At 41.6% G+C, this 20,862-nt stretch overlaps 1 protein-coding gene across 2 annotated transcripts in view; it reads left to right on the top strand.

Annotated features, from left to right (window-relative positions):
* Window positions 1–20,646, top strand: part of mep1b (meprin A, beta) — a 33,399-nt gene extending 12,753 nt beyond the window's left edge. The window contains exons 7-15 of one of the 2 annotated variants that reach the window (XM_034180340.1): window positions 470–648; window positions 750–968; window positions 3,584–3,733; window positions 8,232–8,447; window positions 13,007–13,263; window positions 13,359–13,569; window positions 13,659–13,835; window positions 16,365–16,633; window positions 20,497–20,646. In XM_034180340.1, the coding sequence (XP_034036231.1) occupies window positions 470–648; window positions 750–968; window positions 3,584–3,733; window positions 8,232–8,447; window positions 13,007–13,263; window positions 13,359–13,569; window positions 13,659–13,835; window positions 16,365–16,633; window positions 20,497–20,538 (1,720 nt within the window). In that variant the 3' untranslated portion in view covers window positions 20,539–20,646. Of the gene's footprint in view, window positions 1–469; window positions 649–749; window positions 969–3,583; window positions 3,734–8,231; window positions 8,448–13,006; window positions 13,264–13,358; window positions 13,570–13,658; window positions 13,836–16,364; window positions 16,646–20,496 lie in introns of both variants that reach the window. The other variant, XM_034180339.1, reaches the window with a different exon arrangement.
* Window positions 20,647–20,862: the final 216 nt, after the last annotated feature.

The following is a 20,862-nucleotide window of genomic DNA, read 5'->3' as shown; positions in this document are numbered from 1 at the left end:
AATTTCAATTTATTTAGTTTATATAGTGCCAAATCACAACAAAGCTGCCTCAAGCTGCTTCACATAAGTAAGGTCTAACCTTACCAACCCCAAGCACACAGGCGGCAGTGGTAAAGAAAAACTTCATCTGATGATATTGAGGAAGAAACCTCAAGCAGACCAGACTCAAAGGGATGATCCACTGTTTAGGCCATATCGATCTACTTTGTAAAAGTTAAGTCTGTCATTCTCTGAGTAAAAACCAGCAACATTTATATTTGGTTTCATAGCATTACCTCCTGTCTGTGCAAACACTAATCAGAATACTATTATTTGTAAATATAAAAAATAAAATATTGAACAATTAAAGTTAAATCATGTTGCCACAGCGTTTAATGCTACATTTATATTTGCTGCTTTGCACTTCTGTCTGTCTGCCCACACTATGTGTACTATGTACTGTACATAATCATGTCATCTCTGTCGACAGATGTTATTCTTCTGTAGGTAACCGGCGCGTTGGAAAACAGCGGCTGTCCATCGGTAAAAACTGTGACCGTCTTGGAACAGTTGAGCATGAGTTTCTGCATGCTCTGGGTTTCTGGCACGAGCAGTCCAGATCTGACCGTGATGACTATGTCAACATTATATGGGATCAGATTGAATCCGGTAATACCCCCCCCCCAAAAAAAAATAATTCTAAGGGCTCGCCAGCTGCTACTTGTTAAAAGTCAAACACGACTGAATTGTTCTTTATTTTCTACCTACAGGCAAAGAGCACAACTTCAATACCTACGATGACACGGTGTCAAGTGCCCTGGGTGTTGCCTATGACTACGGCTCTGTGATGCACTACAGCAAAACCGCCTTCAATGTCGGCTCTGAACCCACCATCGTCACCAAGCTCCCCTACTTCATGGATGTGATTGGTCAGAGGATGGGGTTCAGTGCCAGCGACCTCACCAAGCTCAACCGCCTCTACAGCTGCAGTGAGTCCACACAACTCTATATTCAGTCCCTCAAATGAGACAGAAAAAAAGCCACTCTGCAACACATGTAATGAAATAGTAAGAGGAATATCCTCCAAATTCAGCAAAAAATAATCCTCTAAATTAGTTCCAGCACCAGTTTCAACTCCTGCTTCCTCCGAGATCAATGATGACATGCAGAAAAAAAAAGCCGATATGATTTTCAGAGGATGTGGGCTTGTTTAGTAATAATCAATGCTTTGGAAAAGAGATTACTGCTAAAATATGCACTGGAAAGATCATTTACTATGACCACTACTAATAATAATTTATATAGCACTTTCAAATCAAACATACAAAGTACTTCACAAAGTAAATCATACAAACAGACAAAACACAGTGATTTAAGATGAAATAATAAAACATACAAAAAATGTAAAACCTACAATTAAAAGTTAAAAATATTAAGAATTATTTAAGAATTGTTGACATCGCAGATTACAGTCAACCGACAACAGAAAAGTCTTGACAGTTAAAAACTTCAACTAAATGTTTCATAACACTCGATATCCTAAATGAACTTTCTGACCCATAATAAATAGTTACATGAATGGTCAGAGTCTATCGAGATTCTAATGTTAAGTGAATTGATTTTCTTAGTTAATAATTCATGAAGAATGAGGTGAAGTGATTAGCTTGAGATTATGTCATAATTTCACATATACAGTTGATTCATTTAGTGATAATAACAAGGAGAAAAGTTGAAGTGATTGCATTTTTTAAAGAATTATATTTGTCATGCAGAGTTAGAAACTATTCCACAGAGACCATCCTGCTCCGTGTTTTGGATTCTGTGAGTCTGGCTGGTCTCAGGATCCAGATCTTGTTAAGACCTGTTGATAACTGAGTGGGACCATGTTTATTCAGGGGCACTTTTGCTTTCTACACAATCTGCAGAATTCCTCTGGAGCTTATCGGATGTCACACAGAGTGCAGCGCGCCATATCAACCCCGTTTACGATCCTGATAATCACTACCTTCATACAGGGAAAATAACATCATGTGTTTGATCAAAGCTTAAGTTTCTACCAAAACAGTGCTGCAACAACTTCAAACTATCACAGTAATGTAACGATTAGGAACAAACTAATAGATTAATTATAGCTTCTAGCGACAATTGCAAGTTAGTACCATGTCCTTCTAGTTAAATTAATATCATCTTAGAAGTCTGCATAGCTTTCCCATGTGGGGAAACATAACTAAATCTTGACGTAAAGGAAAATGCTTATTAATATGGTAAAGTGCAGAATTGGTTTTTCAAAAAAAAAAAAAAAAAAGAATCATCCAGTATCTGCATCCGGGAATCAGCTCAATAAAGCCTCGTTTGCACAACCAAATCTCATGGCAGTTCATGATGGCATTGCGAAAAGTACATTAATCTATGGTTTGCGATACTGTCACAAAAATGGGGCGCTTTTGGTGATGGGAGCACAAATTAATTTAGTAACAGGTGCACGAAATGCGGGGTGACATGGGGGTCTGGGGCGGGTTATGGTTAGGGCAAGGGAGACACTTATGGTTAGAGTTACGAGAAGAGGGAGAATTAGAAACTGTAGAAAAAAAAGCATCACAAAAATGTGACTCATTTCATGAAGGGGGCGTGAAAAATAAACGTGAGACTGGGCTGCATTTTCACCAAGTGGTCCGGGCCGGAATGGTTAAGTCTTGCTTGGTTTGCGTTTCTACCTACCAGTAGTACCATTTTGTCTGGTAGGTGGAGCATGTAGATGTTGACATGCACGTCATCAAGAACATGTAGGCTGTCGCGCGGCCTCACCCCTCCACACTGAGGCCAAACAGACTAATTTACCATTTAAAAAAAATTTATTTTATTTTTTGACTTGGTGGATCATGGGATTTATTTTCATCGCGTGCAGAATGCTGAAGAGCCGACTGATGTCTGTGATAAACACTGACATGATTGAATGAGGCGCTGTGACTCTTTCAACTATTAAAATAAGTTACTTTTCTTGTTGTGATACAAAGTACTGGGCGTTCTCTGGTTCAGGCTGAGAAAAGCACCGGGAGCAGACAAACACTGAGGGACTTCTTTAAAAACGCTGTGTTTCTTCAGCCATGATAAAGAACTAAAGTATTTTCAGATCTCATTTTCCAAAGTAAGGACACTGTATGTGGATAAGTTATCAGGCTGTGATGATGAATCCAACTGAAATGATGTTCTTGAGCCAATCAATGTACAGCAGCAGGTTAGCGCCTCCCTTTTGTAACCGGTCCATAATTTTGGGACCCCAGCCGAAGGGTGCCAAAAAAAAAAAAAGGTATGGTACAGGTCGGTTTATTTTGGTACCCATTCCTAAATCTGGATATGAAAAGACTCAAAATGGCGTGCCGTGCTGACCCAGACCACTCTGTGGAAACAGGGCTTAAAATGCTCTTGCTCCTAAAATACCATCTTAAATTCAGTTCTCAGCAGGGGTGCATAACTGCCGAGGTTTGCCGGGGGATACTGTCAGATATTTAAGAAAACCCTTTGAGGAACTCCTAAAACCCTCTGACACATCACTTCAAATCTACACTCAATAAAACTGTGATTGTGTCCTCTTAACTGTCTGCAGCCACGTTCTCTAACTTTGTGGACAGCTGTAACTTTGAGGAGGAGAACATCTGTGGGATGATGCAGGGTGCCGGGAACAAAAAGTGGGAACAGCGTGGTTCTGTGAACGGAGGTCCCCAAAATGACTTTACCAACTTGGGACAGTGTAAAGGTGAGTGCTATTTACAGTGTTACACTGACTTCAAAGTCATTTCAAATTTAAGTGTAGACTCCAGACACCAAGGATTTGTTCATAATTCTGGAAATTTGTTTGAAAATGGGGCAGCATGGCGGCTCATTGGTTAGCACTGTTGCCTCTGTGGAGTTTGCATGTTCGTCCCGGGTTTGCGTGGGTTCCCTCCGGGTGTTCCAGCTTCCTCCCTCTTCCGAAGACATCCAGGTTAGGTGAACTGGAACCAGTGAGTGTCAACGTGTCTGTATCAGCCCTGTGATAGACTGGCTGCCTGTTGAAGGTCACGGGGGGCTGGAGTCTATTCCAGCTGTCATAGTGTGTGAGGCGGGGTACACTCTGGACAGGATGCCAGTCTGTCGCAGGGCCACATATAGACAAACAAACACATTCACACACGCACTTACAGACAATTTAAAGTTTGCTGTTCACCTAAGCTGCATGTCTTTGGAGTTGGGAGGAAGCTGGAGCACCTGGAGGGAACCCACACGAAGACGGGGAGAACATGCAAACTCCACACAAAAAGGCCACAAGTGGGAATCGATCCCATGACCTTTCTGTGAGGCCCATATTCAATCAATCAATCAATCAACATTTATTTATAAAGCGCTTTACAGCACCGACTGGTGTCCAAAGTGCTTAACATTAAAAACACAAATTTACAAAATAAAACACATATAAAATAAAATTTTAAAACAACACATAAAAAAAGAACATAAAAATAACAGAACATGTCACCTCCCCACTAAGTGTTAAAAGCCAGTTTAAATAAATAAGTCTTTAACTTAGATTTAAAAAGTGCTAGGTCAGGAATAGTACGTAACTCAAGAGGTAGCTCATTCCACAGTCTGGGGCCAGCTACCGCGAAAGCATGATCACCCCAGCGTTTATATCTTGACCTTGGAACATCTAAGTAAAGCTGGCCAGACGCCCTTAACGTCCTACTGCAGGTGCGCAAAGTTAAAATTTCAGACAAGTAGGGAGGTGCAAGGCCATAAATAGCTTTAAAAACAAACATTAAAATTTTAAAATCAATTCTAAAACGAACTGGAAGCCAGTGGAGTGAGTACAGGATGGGCGCAATATGCTCACGTCTAGAAGTGTTTGTCAAAAGACGAGCAGCAGCATTCTGCACCAACTGGAGACGCGCAAGAGACGACTGATTAATGCCCGCATAAAGTGCATTACAATAATCAAGTCTGGAGCTGATGAAAGCATGAATGGCCGTCTCAAGATCACGTCTACTGAGAAAGTGCTTTATTTTAGCCAAGAGGCGAAGTTGGAAAAAACTAGCTTTGACAACAGAATTTATCTGTTGATCGAACCTCAAACAGCTGTCAAATATCACTCCCAAATTCTTGACAGCTGGTTTGACATAGTTAGCCAAAGCACCAAAATTTGGTGTTACCACATTTGGTATGCCAGTGCGCTCAGACACCATGATCTCAGTTTTACCATCATTCAGGTAAAGGAAGTTTCGGGACAGCCACTGCTTTACATCACAAATACAATTAAATAATGATGACAAAGCATCACTCCCATTAGTCCTCACAGGCAGATAGATTTGCAGATCATCTGCATAACAATGAAAGGACAAATTGTGCTGGGTTATAATTGACCCCAATGGCAGAATGTACAAAGAAAATAGAATCGGCCCAAGGACAGATCCCTGCGGCACTCCACAGCACAGAGGAGCAGTTGATGAGGAAAGGTCCCCAATCATGACAGAAAAGCTCCTTTCAGCCAAATATGATCTAAACCACTCAAGTGCAATACCATGAATGCCAATAAAATGTTCCAATCGGGAAAGTACTGTGTGATCCACAGTATCAAAGGCTGCTGTGAGGTCCAACAGAACCAGCACAGCAGAATTCCCTGCATCCACCGACAGAGTAATATCATTATGAACTTTTAAAAGTGCTGACTCAGTGCTGTGTCGCGATCTAAACCCAGACTGGAATTTTTCAAGGATGAGATTGTCTTCTAAAAATGATTGTAACTGTAAAAAGACAACCTTTTCTAAAACCTTAGATAGAAATGGCAGATGAGACACAGGTCTAAAATTGGATAAAACTGATGAGTCCAGGTGAGGTTTTTTAAGAAGAGGTCGAACCACAGCATGTTTAAAAGCAGCTGGAACAGACCCTGATCTAAGGCAAGCATTGATAAAAGTTAGGAGACCCGCCCCAACAGTATTAAAAACCTCCTTCAGCACCTTAGCTGGAACAACATCAAAAGGACAACTTGTAGATTTTATGTGTTTTACAACATCAGCGAGAGATGCAAAAGAAACGGGCTCAAACTGTTCGAGCACAGCAGAATGTGCACGAGGAGCAGACAACTCAACATTACAGTTCTGATCAGCGTTCTGTCTGACATATTACAGTTGTGCTCAAAGGTTTACATACCCTGGCGGAATTTTTGCTTTTTTGGCCATTTCTAAGAGAATATGAATGACAACAAAAACCTTTTTTTCACTCATGGTTAGTGGTTGGGTGAAGCCATTTATTGTCAAACAACTGTGTTTCCTCTTTTTAAATCAAAATGACAAGAGAACTACCCAAATGAACCTGATCCAAAGTTTACATACCCCTGTTCTTAATACTGTGTATTGCCCCTTTATTGCCATTAACGACAGCTTGAAGTCTTTTGTGGTGGTTGTGGACGAGGCTCTCTGATGGTAAAGTTGCCACTGAATAATGTCTTGGACTTTATTTACATCAATTACAAAGAAATACAAACAACATGGCACTCTACGGTAAATCTAAATGGAGTACGTAGACAGTTCTCAAAAACTGAGTGACTGTGCAAGAAATAGAAGAGTGAGGAAAGCCAAGACACCCAGACAACCCAGGAGAAGTTATAGGCTTAAGTGGCTGTGATTGGAGAAATTCTGCACAGTGCAAGCTTTGCATTTTGTATCACCAGTTATCCATCTTCATCATGAAGTGGTATAGAGGAGGATTTTCTTAAAAAGAAGACCTGAAAGTTTAGCTACAAATTGCCAGAAGGTACAGTAGTGTTCAGAATAATAGTAGTGCTATGTGACTAAAAAGATTAATCCAGGTTTTGAGTATATTTCTTATTGTTACATTGGAAACAAGGTACCAGTAGATTTAGTAGATTCTCACAAATCCAACAAGACCAAGCATTCATGATATGCACACTGTTAAGGCTATGAAATTGGGCTATTAGTAAAAACAAGTAGAAAAGGGGGTGTTCACAATAATAGTAGCATCTGCTGTTGACGCTACAAACTCAAAACTATTATATTCAAACTGCTTTTTTTTAGCAATCCTGTGAATCACTAAACTAGTATTTAGTTGTATAACCACAGTTTTTCATGATTTCTTCACATCTGTGAGGCATTAATGTTGGTTTGGAACCAAGATTTTTCTCGTTTACTAGTGTGCTTGGGGTCATTGTCTTGTTGAAACACCCATTTCAAGGGCATGTCCTCTTCAGCATAAGGCAACATGACCTCTTCAAGTATTTTGACATATCCAAACTGATCCATGATACCTGGTATGCGATATATAGGCCAAACACCATAGTAGGAGAAACATGCCCATATCATGATGCTTGCACCACCATGCTTCACTGTCTTCACTGTGAACTGTGACTTGAATTCAGAGTTTGGGGGTCGTCTCACAAACTGTCTGTGGCCCTTGGACCCAAAAAGAACAATTTTACTCTCATCAGTCCACAAAATATTCCTCCATTTCTCTTTAGGCCAGTTGATGTGTTCTTTGGCAAATTTTAACCTCTTCTGCACGTCTTTTATTTAACAGAGGGACTTTGCGGGGGAAGGCACATAAGGCTTGAGTAGTTTAGCAAGACAGATCTCACTCTGAATTGAATAATTCTATTATGAAACAGAAACAAAGGGTACAGCATGGATCGATAGTGTGATCCAGAGCTACTGAAATGCACAAGTCATGCAATCAGAAAACAGTTATGAATATATATATCTTATATCAGTGAAACCAGGCCTTGATGTTATTGAGACTCTGAGAACATTTAAAACAATGAGGTCATTTACCACACCAGTCTGTCCAAAGTATCACCTGCAGAAACCCATTCCAGGTTTTCAGATAGATATCAGATTGATTTATTAGTTGTCATTTATTATCACTGTAAACTGCTTTTATCTGCAATGTTCACAAACTCACGTGGACAAGGGATTAACCTGTTCTTGATACTCTGAACCTGCCATGTTCATGCAGAGTAACAGCGACCTCCAGTGGTCACTGCTTGATATGCCTGCCTGCATGTTAAAATATGCCAACATGGCCCAAAATACGAGGTTCACCCCCTCTCCTATACCTCAAACTTCAGAGCTGAATAAGCATTAGTTTTTATGGAGTTACTTCCGGAAAATTTTGCAGACGCCCTGACTTGTTGACTTACTTGATTAATCTTCTTTAGACTTTGGGGAAAGTAAGAAAGAAAGAAAAATCTTATGCTTTCTTGCCATCAGGAAAAGGATACTTCATGCACTTTAGCACAGCGTCTGCTGCACCTGGTGACCGCGCAATTCTGGAAAGTCGTTTGCTTTACCCGAAACCCGGGGCCCAGTGTCTGCAGTTCTTCCTCCATAACACTGGAGCAACTGATGATGTGCTCAACATCTGGATACGAGAGTACGACAGTGCCAATCCCAGTGGCACAATGAAGCTCTTCAAGAGCATTTCAGGTAACAAATTAGTAAATTGGTGCTGTGTGACATGTACAGTGCATCCAGAAGGTATTCACAGCGCTTCACTTTTTCGAAATGTTATCTTACAGCCTTATCCCAAAATGAAGTAAATTTATTTTCTCCCCTCAAAGTTCCACCCACGGAACCCCATAATGACAACATGCAAAAGTTTTTTTTTTTGTTTTTTTTATGTATTAATCAAAAAAATCCCCAAAATAAACTTTTTCATGTTTTCTTTATGGGGTGTTGTGAGTAGAATTTTGAGGAAAAAAAAATAATTTACTCCATTTTGGAATAAGGCTGTAACATAAAATGTAGAAAAAGTGAAGCACTGTGAATACTTTCTGGATTCACTGGATATCTTAATTTTATGTACATAAAAATGACTGATTAAAGACACTCATTTACAGTTATTTCAAGTTATGATATTAAAAGGTAATAGAAATAAACAAATTTGAGTAAAATAAATGCCAGACATTTTGATCATAAGACTAAACAAGACACAGTAGTTGAAATTCTGTATATGTAATGTACAGTCCCTTCCAAAAGTGTTGGAACAGCAAGGCCAATTCCTTTGTTTTTGTTGTTCTCTGATTGACAAGACATTTGGGTTTAAGATGAATAGAATTGAAAAGTTCTAAGTTTTGTTAGTTCTAAGTTGAAAAGAATTTCAACTTTTATTTCCTGGTATTTACATTTAGATGTGTTAAATAACTTGAGACATATCACCTTTTGTATTAGAGCACAACCTTTTTAAGTGAGTAAAGGTAAAAAATAATCTCAAAGTAAATAACATTTAATATTTGGTGGCTTAACCCTTGCTTGCAATAACTGCCTCAAGCCTGCAACCCGTGGACATCACCAAACCATTGCATTCTTCATTATTCCAGGGTTTTATTGCAGCTTCTTTCAGTTCTTGTCTGTTTTGGGGGTGTCTCCCTCCAGTCTCTTCTTCAGGAGATGAGATCCATGCTGCTCTGTTGGGTTTAGGTCAGGTGACCAACTCAGCCAGTCTAAAACACTTTTCTCCTCTGATGAAGTCCTTTGTGTTGTTGGCAGTGAGCTTTGGGTCATTGTCATGCTGCCTGATGAACTTCCTTCCCATGACTTTGGGTGCATTTCACAAAAAAATGGCAGACAAAATATTTCTGTACATTTCTGAATTCATTCTGCTGCTACCATCATCAATAAATATGAATGAACCTGTTCCAGAAACAGACCTGCTTGTGGAAGCCGTGACATTACATCCACCATGCTTCACAATTGCGTTTCTATGCGCTGGATCATAAGCGGTTCCTTTCTTTCTCCACACTTTGGCCTTTCCATCACTTTGGTCTCATCAGTCCATAAGATTGTGTTCCAGAACTTTTGTGGCTCATCTCTGTACTTCTTTGCAAATTCTGACCTGGCCTTCAGATTCTTCCTGCTAATGAGTGGTTTGTGTCTTGTGGTTTGGCCTCTATATTACTGCTCTTGGAGTCTTCTTTGAACAATGTATTGGTGAGGTCGGGTACAAGTCACTTCCGCCGAAGTGGCAAATCCGAAGGTGAGAACTCGTACTTCCATGACTGGCCGCTTGGTGAAAACATGCTCAGGCTGTATGCTGTTCTATTTAAATCATCCGGTCTGGTTTTGTCTCTAATGGCCAGCTGACGGCTATCGTTGCCTGGAACAATGAGATTTATACACCAAGCTGACCTGAAAGGAACCGTTGTACATTAAATCAACTTTATTGACGAGTCTGACCACTTTGAAAAGTGACCAAATTACATGAAAATTCAGTAAGGTATATCTTATATATTATATTCCAATTCTAAGGTGGAACTATGCTACTAAATGTACGAGTTCAGCAAGGTTTTCATAGAGCAAAAACAGCCACCAGAGAGAACTGGGGCAATGCCCGACCTTGAGAATAGTGATACCTTCAGGCCTGCACTGTGGAGGTTGTTGGTGATGTTACTTACTGATGTTTTGGGGGTTTTCTTCACAGGTCTCAATATATTTCTGTCATCTGTGGCTGTAGTTTTCCTAGTTTTCCACTTGAAAAATGGGTGGGTTCAAACCAATGGGTGGTATGTCTAAATGTAAATACCAAGAAATAAAAGCTGAAATTCTGAACTCTTGTCTCATATTCCTCTTTTGATCTTGACTGTATATGTAATATCATTTCATAAAACAGACAATCCCTTTATCAGTACCTGACTGCTCCCTTTGTCTCACAGCACAACAGATGTTTTGTTTGTTTTAGGCTGTTAGATCATTATGTTCCTTTAAGTTGATTTAAAGGGGAAGACAGATTTTTCAAAAGGGGTTCTAATTTTCATTATGTTGGGGTTCAACTTTTCACTTAGCTGAAAAATGATTTTAATCAGTCCAGTATTGAGTTACATCACTAATACTGTCATGGACTAAACAGATATACAATGTAATGGTTCGGGGCAAGCTAAAACCCTGAACATACACCATGGAATAGGTGAAAATGTCATTAGAAGTGTCTGCTAGGAAGGTGTGTATATTTACCTCAGTAAATGTACTGACTACCTTTATAAAAGTAATAATCGTACTGCATTCGGCTCGACAGCCATATCAGTCTGTGCACACCTGATCCTGAAGCAGAGTAAGTCCTGATTAGATTAGTACTTGGCTGGGAGACTGCTTCGAAACATCAAGAGCTATGAAGAATATTTCATCAAGTAGAATTGGGCTTGGTTCAAGAAGTGTATCTGGTGTAATATGTGGGTCTGTACCGGATTTGCTGTTGCAGCCAGGGGCAACTGTTAAGAAACATATCTTCTGGAATGAGCCTGTCATTGACAATCAACTTGTCTGGACTTATTGAGGGCAACACTGCCAAACCAGAAGAATGCTGCGTTCACACCGGACGCCACACAATGCCACGAATTCGCATCCCTTGCCTAGCGATGGACGCGCCACCATCGCTGGGTGTGTTGCTCTGCTTTCCCTGTGAAAATTCGCCCCAATGCGTCATCAAATAGGAAGAGCTTCCATTCCGCTCGCCAGCTCCTGCTGTCAGTCAAGTCAACACGGCAGACCTTGATTACACGAAGCGAGTTGCTGTGCTCTATTTGTTGTGGAAAGCTAACAACCGTAGCCAGAGGCGCCGTCCCTGGGTTCACAACATCCTCATGAGACGTTCCCAATTCGGGGAGTTTCATCATTTGCTGCAGGAGCTGCGTCTGGATGACGGCTGGTTTCAGTGGTACTTTCACCTCTCCAGGACCTAGTTTGAGGACCTCCTGCTCACTCGCGCACATGTGAACAATAAAAAAACAAAACAAAACTGGGTGCCGCTGTCGCTGCAGTGCTGCTGCTCGCTCTCCCCTCAAACTCTGTCATAATTGTGTTATAAACCAGTCATCATTGTTTTATCATACATCTGTGTAGTTAATAAAATTATCTTCACGGACGATTCGTTCACGCTCACATGAAAAAAAAAACTGGCTGCTGCTGCTGCTCGCTCTCCCTCCAACTCTGTCATAATTGTGTTATAAACCAATCACCATTTGTTTTATTATACATCTGTGTAGTTAATAAATAATATAATCTTCACGGACGATTTGTTTGCATGCGCACATGAAAATAAAACTGGCTGCTGCTCGCTCTCCCTCCAACTCTGTCATAATTGTGTTATAAACCAGTCACCATTTATTTTATTATACATCTGTGTAGTTAATAAATAAAATGTTCTTCACGGACGATTCGTTTGCGCACGCACGTGAAAAAAAAACTGGCTGCTGCCACTGCTGCTGCTCGCTCTCCCCTCAAACTCTGTCATAATTGTGACATAAAGGACAAAAGGGACATAAGTCCTGCTCAGAGGCTGGCTGCCAGAGACAGAACATGTCCACATCAAGTATAAACTCCAGACATCTCCACATCACCCATCCCTGATTGGTCATCGCGACGCAACAAGACAAAAAAGTTCAGATTTTTGGGGAGGAGGGCAACACGATGCAATATCGCGCCACAAACGCGCCAATTGCTCAAAATCGCTTCATTTGCGTCCATCGCGTCGCATTGTATGGCTTGGACTTTTGTGGCGCCACAATGCATCCTTCCATAGGGATTACATGGCAACCTTATGCCGCCATCGCTTGTGTGGCGTAAGTCACACAAGTCACTGATTGTACAAAAAGTCATTTTTAAAAGTTTATGTGCATTTACAGATGTAAACATGCACACATTTACCTCCATAAGAATCCTCTCCATGCTCGCTGTTTAGTTGGTGATGATGTTAACATTCTAAGTCATCATTTTTGTCCCAAGTAAGACGTTGAACCCAAAAACATCTAAAACTCCCATGCTGAAAACTCCTGGAGTTCCCCTTGAACCAAATATACTTTACTTAAACAAGACAAGTTTTGAGCCTACAAGGTCTAATAACTTGTTGTTGAGTACATAAACTTTAAAAAGTTGAGGAAATCAGTTACCTTACTTTTGTGGAGTTCTACCATCTTATTCAGGTTAACACAGTTCCTACATCAAGTTCTATGATGATGATGGACTGCTGTTTATTATGATGGCTGTGTTTACAGGAGGTGCCATGGGCTCCTGGGAGCTGCATCACGTTAATTTGGATGTGAAACAAAAGGCACGTGTGATTTTTGAGGGTGTGAGGGGAAAGCTGGCATCCTCAGGTGGATTTTCTCTGGATGACATTAACCTGTCATCCATGAGCTGCCCTCAGCACATCTGGCACATTCGCAACATCACCAAGCTCCTGGCTATCACACCGAAAGGAACCAAAACCTACAGCCCTCGCTTCCTTTCACCAGCAGGATACTCCTTTCAGGTGGATGTCTTTGGGATATTTCTCTCTCATGATGTTGACGTGAACATGCTGCTAGCACACCCTGGACTTACAGAGGTTTGTTCTTTGCTGCTTAGGTAGGTGTGTACTTCAATGGAATAAGTGACCGACCGAACTACATGGCCGTCTACTTCCACCTCACCTCAGGCCCCAACGATCACAACCTGAACTGGCCTTGCCCATGGCACCAGGCAACCATGGTGCTGATGGACCAGCAGTCAGATATCAGAGAGCAGATGAACATGCACCGCATGGTGACCACTGACCCTGCCAAGATGTCCTCTGATGGTAAGAGATAACTGAAGAACTGTATCTTGTACACATTGAGTGTATTGTCATGATTTGTAGGATTAAAGCAGTCGCCTGTTCCTCCTCAGGCAAAGAGTTCTACTGGGATGATCCCCGGAAGGTGGGCTCTAAGGTGACCCTGCCTGACGGCAGCTACTACTATCGCGGTCCAGGTACGGGAACAAGCATGTTCCTCACCCACAGCAGGCTGAGAAGCAGAAAGTTCATCAAAGGAGATGACGCCTTCTTCGTCTTCAGTCTGGAAGGTACGGAGTCGTGGTCACCGTGCATGATGTTGTGCTCCCTCTGAGATGGAGGTCATGTTTTCACCTGTGTGTCAAACATGGCCAAAGCAGTCAGTCCAAAACTTGGTGAAAATGTTTATTGTGGACTGAAACACAACCAGAGATGGAGCAAAGTCAGACAAAGAGGAGGATGTGGGAACTGGATGCTTTTGACAGGACTGGGGTCATTACTCATAAAAATACTAATGTATTTCACATTCCTTGCTACTCTAAAAAGTAATCCAGTACTTCTTTACTCTCTATGGAAAGTAACTTGTTAGATTAATCGTTACTTCCGAATTACTCAGCAACATCCAAATCTCAAAGTTATGAAAGAATGTTGTTTCTATAAAAAGTACACTCAACAAAAATATAAACGCAACACTTTTGGTTTTGCTCCCATTTTGTATGAGATGAACTCAAAGATCTAAAACTTTTTCCACATACACAATATCACCATTTCCCTCAAACATTGTTCACAAACCAGTCTAAATCTGTGATAGTCAGCACTTCTCCTTTGCTGAGATAATCCATCCCACCTCACAGGTGTGCCATATCAAGATGCTGATTAGACACCATGATTAGTGCACAGGTGTGCCTTAGACTGCCCACAATAAAAGGCCACTCTGAAAGGTGCAGTTTTATCACACAGCACAATGCCACAGATGTCGCAAGATTTGAGGGAGCGTGCAATTGGCATGCTGACAGCAGGAATGTCAACCAGAGCTGTTGCTCGTGTATTGAATGTTCATTTCTCTACCATAAGCCGTCTCCAAAGGCGTTTCAGAGAATTTGGCAGTACATCCAACCAGCCTCACAGCCGCAGACCACGTGTAACCACACCAGCCCAGGACCTCCACATCCAGCATGTTCACCTCCAAGATCGTCTGAGACCAGCCACTCGGACAGCTGCTGAAACAATCGGTTTGCATAACCAAAGAATTTCTGCACAAACTGTCAGAAACCATCTCAGGGAAGCTCATCTGCATGCTCGTCGTCCTCATCGGGGTCTCGACCTGACTCCAGTTCATCATCGTAACCGACTTGAGTGGGCAAATGCTCACATTCGCTGGCGTTTGGCACGTTGGAGTGGTGTTCTCTTCACGGATGAATCCCGGTTCACACTGTCCAGGGCAGATGGCAGACAGCGTGTGTAGCGTCGTGTGGGTGAGTGGTTTTCTGATGTCAATGTTGTGGATCGAGTGGCCCATGGTGGCGGTGGGGTTATGGTATGGGCAGGCGTCTGTTATGGACGAAGAACACAGGTGCATTGTATTGATGGCATTTTGAATGCACAGAGATACCGTGATGAGATCCTGAGGCTCATTGTTGTGCCATACATCGAAGAACATCACCTCATGTTGCAGCAGGATAATGCATGGTTCCATGTTGCAAGGATCTGTACACAATTCTTGGAAGCTGAAAATGTCCCAGTTCTTGCATGGCCGGCATACTCACCGGACATGTCACCCATTGAGCATGTTTGGGATGCTCTGGACCGGCGTATACGACAGCGTGTACCAGTTCCTGCCAATATCCAGCAACTTCGCACAGCCATTGAAGAGGAGTGGACCAACATTACACAGGCCACAATTGACAACCTGATCAACTCTATGCGAAGGAGATGTGTTGCACTGCATGAGGCAAATGGTGGTCACACCAGATACTGACTGGTATCCCCCCCCAATAAAACAAAACTGCACCTTTCAGAGTGGCCTTTTATTGTGGACAGTCTAAGGCACACCTGTGCACTAATCATGGTGTCTAATCAGCATCTTGATATGGCACACCTGTGAGGTGGGATGGATTATCTCAGCAAAGGAGAAGTGCTCACTATCACAGATTTAGACTGGTTTGTGAACAATATTTGAGGGAAATGGTGATATTGTGTATGTGGAAAAAGTTTTAGATCTTTGAGTTCATCTCATACAAAATGGGAGCAAAACCAAAAGTGTTGCGTTTATATTTTTGTTGAGTGTAATTAACTAGTGTTTGACTTATGTGTTCAAATGAATTAAGGTCTTTAATCCACACATTTTGCCTCAACTTTGTATTTACATATGTGCGCATACTTAATGGAAGACTGTACCGTCCTTTGAATATTCCATCACAATGAACGGCAACAGACAAACCTTGTTGGACTTCAAAGAGTTCTACCCTTTCTTCACCCATTCTGAGGCGAGTCACACAGCCAGTTGAGTTCAGACTGTGTGACATTCAGGGGATTCCTGTCATCTTTGCAGTTTCTGCAGTGTGAATCCTGACTTTAGAACAGTGGTGTGTTACATTTCAGACAAATGTAACACCATTACATTTCTTTGTGATGCTAATATTAACTCACCTCCATTTTTCTTATTTTTGTTGCTTTCACAGTGGATGAACTGACAATCACATTTGTAGGTACCTACGATATAACTGTGGACGGTCAAACAAACGCGTAATGGCAGCTTGTTGAGACGTCGTGCCTTTTCCCCCGCTGTGTTGTGACCACACGCCTGTGTTTGTCCTCAGATATATCAGACCTTCTTGAACCTCAGCCGCTTCCCCGCTCTGCGCTCCAAGCCGACTCTAACCAGATGAAGGCTGCAGACCAGGACGTTGGACATGGGGCTGTTCCTAACTCCACTGTGATCATTGCTGCGACGGTGTGCGCGGCAGCAGCCATTTTGGTGGTTTCCGTGATGATTATCGCAAACACCCGGAAATTGAGGATGAGGAAACAACGGGAGAACGACCAGATGGTGATCATACAGGACATGCCTGGATTCATGGATCTGAGTGTGAGCCACACAGTAAGGGTCGAGGCTTACAGTATGGCTCCAAACAGGCATCACCGACCCTGCTCCTGCATTACCTGACCTGCACATTTTTTATATGTAGCTGCTGAAACCAGAGCCAATTAGCTAAGATGAGAGTTTTCTAGCTCTTGATTGGCTGAGCACGCCTGACTTAATTCAATAGCAGTAGGTGGAGCAGGGATTTTTGGAAAACATGAACAGTGATCACTAGGTGCAGGGTTGGCGACTCCTGGTTTAAGAAAAAATGCACAATGAAGCTCAAAAATGGACCCATGGCCATGGACACAGGAAGTCGTCCACTATAACCAAAGAGTGTGAGGGGGAAAAAAAAGCAAAACAATCCGTGTTAACCTTGTGCCAAAAATGTGGTGATCCTGAGCAGGAAAGCCAAGAGAAATTAATAAATAGTTAAGCTACTAAATAACATTTGGTCTCATGCAAGGACCACAATTGCTAACAGATTTGTTTGGAAATGGCAAATATAGTAGTTGATTCAAGAGACTTTCTACAAACTCTACGAGTGGTCCAGACCTGTAGTACCTGTAGTATAGTCTGCTCTCATTCACAACCTATGTTCTCAGTAATTTACAGTGTATTTCATTACTTTGAAGACGTTTTAATTTGGGGGGGGGAAAAAAAAAGCACACATCCAAATTACAGATCACAATTAACTTTCTAAAGTAACTTACACTCAACAAAAATATAAACGCAACACTTTTGGTTTTGCTCCCATTTTGTATGAGATGAACTCAAAGATCTAAAACTTTTTCCACATACACAATATCACCATTTACCTCAAATATTGTTCACAAACCAGTCTAAATCTGTGATAGTGAGCACTTCTCCTTTGCTGAGATAATCCATCCCACCTCACAGGTGTGCCATATCAAGATGCTGATTAGACACCATGATTAGTGCACAGGTGTACCTTAGACTGTCCACAATAAAAGGCCACTCTGAAAGGTGCAGTTTTATCACACAGCACAATGCCACAGATGTCGCAAGATTTGAGGGAGCGTGCAGTTGGCATACTGACAGCAGGAATGTCAACCAGAGCTGTTGCTCGTGTATTGAATGTTCATTTCTCTACCATAAGCCGTCTCCAAAGGCGTTTCAGAGAATTTGGCAGTACATCCAACCAGCCTCACAACCGCAGACCACGTGTAACCACACCAGCCCAGGACCTCCACATCCAGCATGTTCACCTCCAAGATCGTCTGAGACCAGCCACTCGGACAGCTGCTGAAACAGTCGGTTTGCATAACCAAAGAATTTCTGCACAAACTGTCAGAAACCGTCTCAGGGAAGCTCATCTGCATGCTCGGCGTCCTCATCGGGGTCTCGACCTGACTCCAGTTCGTCGTCGTAACCGACTTGAGTGGGCAAATGCTCACATTCGCTGGTGTTTGGCACGCTGGAGAGGTGTTCTCTTCATGGATGATGCGAAGGAGATGTGTTGCACTGCATGAGGCAAATGGTGGTCACACCAGATACTGACTGGTATCCCCCCCCAATAAAACAAAACTGCACCTTTCAGAGTGGCCTTTTATTGTGGACAGTCTAAGGTACACCTGTGCACTAATCATGGTGTCTAATCAGCATCTTGATATGGCACACCTGTGAGGTGGGATGGATTATCTCAGCAAAGGAGAAGTGCTCACTATCACAGATTTCGACTGGTTTGTGAACAATATTTGAGAGAAATGGTGATATTGTGTATGTGGAAAAAGTTTTAGATCTTTGAGTTCATCTCATACAAAATGGGAGCAAAACCAAAAGTGTTGGATTTATATTTTTGTTGAGTATACATAGCCTAATGTTATTTAGCCCTTTATTAGCTCCATAACAGGGAAATACAAGTATGTATTGTATGTATGTAAACAAATGTTATACAAATAATGAATGTTTATGAGTGCAATGGTAAGAAAATTTCATGAAGTGAAAGATTCTTTCCATTGCACAAATGAAAAACATTCATTACTTGTTTTATATTAAACCTGAAAGTATATTTGTACTTGGCCCCACAAATCTTAGAAACATGGTGTCTAACCAGATCCTTACTCTGGATGGCATTACCCTGACCTCTAGTAATACTGTGAGAAATCTTGGAGTCATTTTTGATCAGGATATGTCATTCAAAGCGCATATTAAACAAATATGTAGGACTGCTTTTTTGCAATTACGCAATATCTCTAAAATCAGAAAGGTCTTGTCTCAGAGTGATGCTGAAAAACGAATTCATGCATTTATTTCCTCTAGGCTGGACTATTGTAATTCATTGAGCGCCTTGGGGCAACTGTTTGTTGTGATTTGGCGCTATATAAGAAAAAAGTTGATTGATTGATTGATTATTATCAGGTTGTCCTAAAAGTTCCCTAAAAAGCCTTCAGTTAATTCAAAATGCTGCAGCTAGAGTACTGACGGGGACTAGAAGGAGAGAGCATATCTCACCCATATTGGCCTCTCTTCATTGGCTTACTGTTAATTCTAGAATAGAATTTAAAATTCTTCTTCTTACTTATAAGGTTTTGAATAATCAGGTCCCATCTTATCTTAGGGACCTCGTAGTACCATATCACCCCAATAGAGCGCTTCGCTCACAGACTGCAGGCTTACTTGTAGTTCCTAGGGTTTGTAAGAGTAGAATGGGAGGCAGAGCCTTCAGCTTTCAGGCTCCTCTCCTGTGGAACCAGCTCCCAATTCAGATCAGGGAGACAGACACCCTCTCTACTTTTAAGATTAGGCTTAAAACTTTCCTTTTTGCTAAAGCTTATAGTTAGGGCTGGATCAGGTGACCCTGAACCATCCCTTAGTTATGCTGCTATAGACGTAGACTGCTGGGGGGTTCCCATGATGCACTGTTTCTTTCTCTTTTTGCTCTGTATGCACCACTCTGCATTTAATCATTAGTGATCGATCTCTGCTCCCCTCCACAGCATGTCTTTTTCCTGGTTCTCTCCCTCAGCCCCAACCAGTCCTAGCAGAAGACTGCCCCTCCCTGAGCCTGGTTCTGCTGGAGGTTTCTTCCTGTTAAAAGGGAGTTTTTCCTTCCCACTGTAGCCAAGTGCTTGCTCACAGGGGGTCGTTTTGACCGTTGGGGTTTTACATAATTATTGTATGGCCTTGCCTTACAATATAAAGCGCCTTGGGGCAACTGTTTGTTGTGATTTGGCGCTATATAAAAAAATTGATTGATTGATTGAAATAGATCCTTATCATTTGATATTTTATACATTTTTAAACAAGAGAAAAGGGACTTACATTTTGATGCACGTCACTGGTCCTTTGAGGTTAACAGGTTCCAAACAGTCCAACACAAACTTTAAATAACAATCCAAGCGATGAAACTTAGCTTAGCCTCCATAGGCCTCCAGGCGGCTTATGGCGCACTGGATTTGTTTTGTGTGTGTGTGTGTTAGAAGAATGAGCACCATCAATAAGCTTGTTCAAATTGTCATCCGTCACCAAAACAAACCTCACCATGTTTGTTTTTAAGCTAAGCGCCGTCGTCGCTAGTGTAAGCGCACGCTGGTCGTGGCATGCAATGGTACAAGATGTATGGAGCCAAAATTGCACGGTAAATGGAACAAAATGACAAATGAGATGAATGATCAATAACATGTGACATACAAGCCACCAATCAAATGACAAAGATCTATTTAGGCATTATATAAACACAGCCAGTCCAGAACTGCCTAAAATATTTGAGCGTACTATTCACATACTTTTACTATATTATCTACCATATCAGTATGTTGCTATTAATTGCTCCAATTATCGTCTAAATGTGTTCAAAATAAGGTATTGTGGTAATTTTGTGTGAGAGCATGTTTCTGTCTTTCTAGGTCGATCAGCCCAAGGATTTGCCATCGCTCAGCACTCCGTAATGCAGTCTGTGGTCGTGACCCAAAGGAAAATCTGACTGGCTGCAACCACAAAAAGCTGGATATCAGTGAACAAAATGATTTTCTACATATAAAATGGGACCAATATCAGTCAACTTGTACAAGTGGCATTTGTATGTAAGAATTAAATCTGGCATGCTACGTCTTCATGTCATTTTTTTCTCTTCATCACAGCTGGCTTATTACCAGTTAAAAAATGTGGTTACTAACTGTCAAAGGGGAGTTTTGAGTTTTTCTTGATGATGAGGAAATGGTCGGATTTGAAGGCAGTTCTGGTGAACCGGCCTGCTGCTACTGGCTTGGAGC

The sequence above is a fragment of the Thalassophryne amazonica genome, chromosome 10, assembly GCF_902500255.1.
Source record: "Thalassophryne amazonica chromosome 10, fThaAma1.1, whole genome shotgun sequence".
NCBI lineage: Eukaryota > Metazoa > Chordata > Actinopteri > Batrachoidiformes > Batrachoididae > Thalassophryne > Thalassophryne amazonica.
Note: the sequence above shows the minus strand (reverse complement) of the source record. Positions and strands in the feature narration are given on the sequence as shown.